Source organism: Gossypium raimondii, chromosome 13, assembly GCF_025698545.1.
Source record: "Gossypium raimondii isolate GPD5lz chromosome 13, ASM2569854v1, whole genome shotgun sequence".
In the NCBI taxonomy this organism is placed as follows: domain Eukaryota; kingdom Viridiplantae; phylum Streptophyta; class Magnoliopsida; order Malvales; family Malvaceae; genus Gossypium; species Gossypium raimondii.
Genome location: NC_068577.1, coordinates 15,677,816 through 15,685,072, shown reverse-complemented (window position 1 = coordinate 15,685,072; position 7,257 = coordinate 15,677,816). Strand labels below are relative to the sequence as shown.

General features: G+C 31.6%; 1 protein-coding gene across 1 annotated transcript; it reads right to left on the bottom strand.

Annotated features, from left to right (window-relative positions):
- Positions 1-1,955: 1,955 nt before the first annotated feature.
- On the bottom strand, positions 1,956-4,148 carry LOC105783638 (uncharacterized). Its single transcript, XM_012609210.2, has 5 exons — positions 3,825-4,148; positions 3,656-3,726; positions 3,402-3,577; positions 2,634-2,742; positions 1,956-2,553 (listed from the first exon to the last, which is right to left on the bottom strand). The coding sequence occupies exons 1-5, from the start codon at positions 4,075-4,077 to the stop codon at positions 2,257-2,259; spliced, it is 906 nt and encodes a 301-aa protein (XP_012464664.1). The 5' UTR covers positions 4,078-4,148; the 3' UTR covers positions 1,956-2,256.
- Between the last annotated feature and the right edge of the window lie 3,109 nt (positions 4,149-7,257).

Genomic DNA, 7,257 nt, shown 5'->3' with positions numbered 1-7,257 from the left:
CATACCAATATTCATGCAAAAATATTAAAATAAATTTCTCTTTAAATCGGATTTGGGGTTACGAAACCACTATTCCGATAACCTAAAATTTGGGTCATTACAACAATGAAGGATATAAATAAATAATAAATGAAGGCTAAATATAGTAAATTTGGATGAAGATTTGAATGCTTCCCAACACCCAAACATTGCTCATAAAATGATGCTTGAACTGATACGTGCTACATTCCCCCTTCTCTCTTTCTTTTATTGCTAAATTATTGGTTCCAGTTTTAAAAACACATAATTATACATGCAAATTATTGATGTTTGCTAAAGCAAAAACATGTAATACAATTCAAATATTATATTCTTGCACCAATGCTATGTTAATTATTGGATAGAATGCCAAGCTATTTTGGTGCAATATCTATTTCAACCAAATAATTATAGACCAACATTTTACGTCTTTTTCTTGTGTTGGGTTGATTATTGCGCGGCTCCTATCATTCAAAAACTCTGTCTCTTGTTCAAAATTGTATTATTTTTTATTGGAACAAATCCTTCCTCTCTTTTCCTTTTTTTAATTTCAAATTAATCCACCAAAACCAATAACTTGCATTCTGGATACTTCTATACGTAATTCAACTGGGAATTTTAGAGTTCACAACTTGTAATATTTTATAGACTCGGCATATAATTCTCTCAAAATTCTGTTTGATTTTACATTTAAATTCATGACAAGTTAAGACAGGTTTTTTCTCTTCTGAAAAACAAGTGTAGAGCAATAGTAATTATTACTTTATCTTTATATATTTAATTTTTAAAAATCATATTATGAAATTATTACAAAGAATCCAACAATAAAATAATAATCCACCCAAGTCTCATAACAAATTTTGTTTTATGAAACTCGGGGAAAAATGATGTCAGCAAACAAGCATAGTAGTCTTATAAAATATTATCTTGTCTTCCAAGACATGGTTTTAAAACTTGGTCTCTTATTTGTTGAATTCAAAATGCCAGACCCCATTCTTTTTTCCCTCATCAACCACCATTAATCACATAACTTTAGAGGAAATTAATTACAACCACTCAAACTATTTGATATTTTAACAATGTGAAACAAGTTATACATTTTAATATTATGAAAAATTCATAATTATCAATATTATTTATAAATTATTTTTATCAAATTGTCTCTAAAATCTAACAAAGATAAACATTTCTATCAAATTGTATTTAATAAATTAAATAGCTTCACAATTATAAAAATTCAAACCTAATTATCCAATGGACTTGACTACTAAAATTTACTTTTAAATACCAATATATATATTTATGCCATAAAAATATTGGGGTTGATATTTCTAAAACTTTATGATGACGTAACCAAAGTTATTTGCATTCAAATAAACCTACTCTTTGCATCTGTCAATTAATGCATAAAATGTCTGAATCACATGAGAGGACAAAAAAAAAAAAAAAAAAGGACAATCCCCTCGCAAAGTGTGTGGTCCACTTATCTATCTTGATGGTAGCTTAGGAGCCTGCCCAAAAGATTGATGTATTCTCCTCTCAACTAACATGCTTCTTTAGTTAGATATATGTAATCTTTTCATTATTCATCATATCCACATGGTGCACTCGGACTCGGACTCGAATACCGACGTCGAATACAAAATCTATGTCCGGCAGAAGCATACAGTTTTTTTTCCAAGTCTTTCATGTGCTAAGAGATCTTTAAAGAATCATACCTGTGTATCTCTATATCCGTGTCTAAACATACGTCAAACATGGTCACAGGCATAGATACTCAAAGAAAAAGGAAAATCGGAACAATATAGTGCATACCCGGAGTATGTTTATCGATCTTGGTGGTTTTTAACCTCCTCTATAAGACTGCAATAGGTTTCTTTTCTCTGCTTGAAGAAGTGATTAAGTAACCAAGTAACATGTAAATCTTACAAATGTAATGAGGCTTAGAACATTTAAGGTTCATGATAATTGCTCCAAAACAATAAATCTCGGTTTAATGATAATCTTCAAAAGAAAACAAGCCTCTCAGCTACTCCAAGAGACTACTTTAAAATTGGGAACAAAGAAAGTGATCCAATGTAATTGCTGATAGTTACCGTTAAGATACAATATAAGCTTGCAAAGGTTCTATGTGGAAGATACCGAAATTACCAAAACTGTTGTTTTACATATAGAAACCTTACTAAGAAGACTGCCAAGGAAGTCTTCATACCTTCAAAGTTGTCGTCTGTTGTTTGTTTAGTATTCGAGGTACAGCATTATCATCTTATGCTTGTCAAAAGGCAGTTTTAATCTCCAATCCTTTTGTTTACGACTAAATGGTCTACCCTTGCTGTTGGGGTCCCTGTTCTCCTTCACCTCTGCCAACTTCCATACACAGTTCTCTTCCTCAACCAAATCTAGTAAGAAGACTCCACTCTTTTCAGTATAATTAGACCCAGCGTCTTCAATATAACAAACTCTCATAGCCATGTCTTTGAACCGATCTAAATCATCTGGTACTTTTAGTATTCTCTCTGCACCAGGAGATGATACCTTCAAAACAAAACATGGTTTTAGGATGCGGAATATAGACATATCTGAGACTCAGCACGAAAGAACTAGCTACTTATTACCTGAAGAGCCAAATCATCTGGTATTTCTCTTCGTTGCCCAGCTTCATCTAATCTTTTCTTATATTCTTGACTATAACTCTGCAGTTCCTCCATGCTGGGACAACCATATCTGATGAAAGGAGCATTGGTCTTTTAATATTATAAACCACAGAGATTCAACTTTCAAGTGCCAAGCTACATACATACACACATCGAAAGATTATCCATCACAAGATGACTGCATAATACCTCTGGAAGTTTTCTACTTTTCAAGAGAAAAAAAAAGGGAGAACAATTCAACCTTTTTCCAAGTGTGTTCCCATTTTTCCTTCTTTCTTCATCAGATACCAAATGAGTTGGGTCAAGCACAAAAAATTAGACTACTAGGTTACTTCATTTGCTACTTACATTCTGCTTCCAACAACAAATAGTAAAAAGCAATGAATTAAAGGAAATCTTAATTACTGAAATCGAACAAATTATTAAAATGAAACACTGCAGATGTAGCCACATTTGGAGTGGCAAGATTGTTGTACATTGGCACCATAGGAATTCAAGCCTTGTGCAACCCATCCCCTCCCAAAGTTTGTAAACGTAAAGCTATGTATTTCATTCTCACAAAGATATATATTCTTCAAATCATTCACTACCAGAGATGCTGTTTGCCTTTCATTTCCAGAACAAATATAAGAGATAAAAGCAACAATCAAATGACAGCTATTAGTTAGGTTCTTGAAAGAAGCTTCAGTTTCTCCAGCTTGTTACCGATCCATAAGGAAGAATACTTACTCATCTGACAATTTGTCAAGTCTGACATAAATGTATCCACGAGGTGTAGTCTTGAAAGCATAAAGTTTAATGTCATCGCTAAACAGTTTTAGTGCTTCATGGGCTATAGAGAGAGCAGATTCACCCCAAGGAACACCTTGCAATACAACTCCACCACCATCCCCTCCATCACCAACCTACATTCATAAAAAAAATAAAAAGACCCGTCATCAAAAGCAAGGAAAGAAATCCAATAAGATAGAAACGATGCATACCTTGGGCTCGACGGTTTCATCCTCTTCTTCCCACTCATCTGTGAATTCTCCATCATCTTCAGCAGTTCCAACTGCTCAAACCAAGAAGTTCAAAATAATCGGTTACTGACACAGAACTTTGATCAAACACTTGGTATGCACAGCAGAAGAAAGGAAAAAAAGGACGAACAGAAATGCAGTTCTTCTTCTTCCTGTTGGTGGTTCTCGTTTTTGTTGTGAACGGAGGCTGTGTTGTGGGATAGACGGCGAGTGAAGGAAGAAGTGAAAGAGGAAATGGATTTTAGTTCAAAAGGAGGGTTAAGGGCAGTGGGGAGAGGTAAAGGAGAGAACCTTGCAGAAGACAAGGATGAAGCGGCGAAGGCCAAGGAAGGCCTTCGAGAGCTTCGTAACACAGACCGAAATATAATTCTACTATTGCTCATTCTTCTGTTTTACCCTCTCCCTCTTCAGCTGCCTTACACTTAATAACAGCACTTTTAACTGTAATGCTCTAAAGACAATGCCAACATAACCCCTCTTACAGGCTATTTTACCAAAGTAACCCAAAAATTTTTAATATTTATAAAAATGACCCAGGTTCAAAAATAATTACCAAAATAATTTGAAATGAACCGGGGTTTTGGCCTTTCAATGACGACCACCAAGTCGTATTTTGGACCCATGATTGTCTGATAATTGTGTCAGGCTTTAAAAAATTATTTTTTTTGGTTTTGGCCTGTCAATAGCCACCACCAACTCGTATTTTTTTTAAAATTGTATCATACTAGTATACAAAAATACCCGTATTTAAAAAAAAATTTGGTGCTCTCCTGGCAATAGCCACCACCACGTAAAAAAATCAAATTTTTTTTGTATTGGCCTGTCAATGGCCACCACCAAGTACAAAAAAAATCAATTTTTTTTTGTGCTAGCCTGTCAATCTCCACCACCAAGTACAAAAAAAAAAATCAAATATTTTTGGTGTTGGCATGTCAATGGCACCACAAGTACCCAAAAAAAGCAAATTTTTTTTGTGTTGGCCTGTCAATGGCCGGCACCAAAGTACAAGTTTTAGAAAAAAAAATTTGCCAGCACCAGAGTACGTGTTTTTAAAAAAAAATTGGTACTGGCCTGTCAATGGTCGGCACCAGACTCAGTATTAAAAAAATTTTGTTTTAGCCTTGTAATGACTGACACCAAACCTTATATATAGTAGGTGGTCTAGGTTCTGATAGTGCAAATGGAATGAGAGAAAAAATTGAGAGAGCCATCAAAATGAGAGTGTTTTGTAGTATATCATCAAATGAGTTTTTTGTAGTGGATTGTAGATGGGAGTTTTTCGTAGTGTACAACTGAATTTCGGGGTTGAATTATATACTGTCATGTTTTAACGGAGTTGAATTATATACTGTCATGTCCACCCTAAAGGTTATGCCATTAAGGGTTGAATGATTATTTGCACCATAGATGGCTAATCGAGTTGTCCAACGCAGATGGACATTATCTATGGTGCAATAGTGTTTATTCCGCAACTAGGTTGTGGTTGAAACTGGTTAGTAAAGTCTCCATGCAAATGTTTCTTTTTAATTTTGCTGATCGTTTCAGATATCCAATTATCCTGTACTGATGCAATGTAGACCTGATTCAAGTAGAAGACGATTAATTGTGAAGAAACTATTATTAAAAATAAATTGTATTGATTCTTAACAATGTTTGTATTTTTTATATCTGTAAATTTAATATAATTGTTTAGAATTTAAGGTTTCATTTTTATATTTTCGTGTATTAATTTCTTAGAATTTTTATTTTTTGTATCTGTAAATTTAATTTAATCTGTAATATATAAAGTTTGAATTTAAAATTTTCGTATTAATTTTACCCATCTGTTTGAATTTAAATTTAATATAGTGCATATTATTTTTGTTTGAATTTTATATTGTTTTTGTATTAATATTGTAGAATGATTGTATTTTATTGTGTATGTAAATTAAAATTGTTGTGTACTATTACGTATTCGAATTTTTTAAATATTTCAAAGTAATTTATTCAAACAAATAATTATTTTAGAGAAATTAAATTAATATTAAAAATAGAATAATTAATTTTTTAAAATATTGGTATTTTTGTATACCAGTATGATACGATTTAAAAAATATGAGTTGGTGGTGGCCATTGACAGGCCAAAACCAAAAAAAATAATTTTTTAAAGCCTGACATAATTATCAGGCTATCATGGGTCCAAAATACGAGTTGGTGGTGGCCATTGACAGGCTAAAACCCCATTCTACTATTTATTTCAGGTCATTTTGGTGATTGTTTTTGAATCTAGGTCATTTTTATAAATATTAAAATTTTTTGGATCACTTTAGTAAAATAGCCCCTCTTACATAATCTTCAAGCCTTAACATTTGTTTCTATTATTAAAACAGGCATAAGAAATTTTTTTACGAAGAGATGATGGAGTGTATTAAAATATATTATTCTCGAATAGTTTTAAATATTAATTTAAAAGAATAAATATTTATATTGTAGTCACCCTCAATTGTAATAATAATAATAATAATAATAACTTTTATACATGAGTCTTACACGATAAATATATTGAATATTAATAGACCAAAACTAATACATCAAATTCTTGTTGTAAGGTCCGTTATGAGTATTATGGGTGTTCATGGATTGATTGATTTGATTGGCCTAATTAATTCAATGCATTTTGGGAGAGGTTTGTTTGAAGATTTATAAATAACAAAAAAATACAAAAGTAAATTTATATTAATATTTATATATTTTATAATTAAATTTAAATAATTTTTATCATTTTTCAAACAGTAAAATGGGCCATTTGGTCAGGCCTAGATGGTCAAGCTTGGGCCTGAAAATATTTTAGATTTGGGCCTCAGCCCATTAACCCTTCTACTTATAAAACTCGACTTCATATATTGAACTGTTATTTTTGAGCTAGGAGCCCAATTTGCTTTTCTAGTAGACTCAGAAATCAGCCCACTATTAACTGGATAAGATTGGCCCTAAAACAGTAAAACGTGTACAATTTTGCAATATTATTTTCTGATAATTGCATTACCAAAATCGAAAAGTTAGTGTATCTATTTTTTTTTTATTTTTTTATATGTAATAAAATAGTAAAAATCAATAATTCAAGTTAATGTGTTTACTAATAACTAAATAAACTTTTGATCTTCATATAGTAGAACCAATTTTTGATAAATTGTATATTAAAGGGATGAAAGTTATAATGGAAACATAATTTTATTTAGAGAAGAAGAAGAATAACACCACGTAGTTGGGAAATAAACATCTTCATCCCCAGTGAGCCCATCCGGCCCAATAGGCGTGATTTTTAGATAGGGTTTTGGGCAAGATCTTTAAGCATAGAAAAGACACCTTTGAAAAATAGCTATTTTCCCTCTTTCTTTTTAAATAAAAACCTAAACATTTCAGGTTTCAAAAAAAAAAAAAAAAAAAAACCTAAACATTTCACTTTTCTCAAATAAAGTTTTTATATTTTGTTTTTTTTTTTTGTATTTAGATAAACTCTTATCCTTTGATTTTACTAATTTTTTTTATTTCAAATAAGTATGCGTTAACGTTTAGTTAACCAT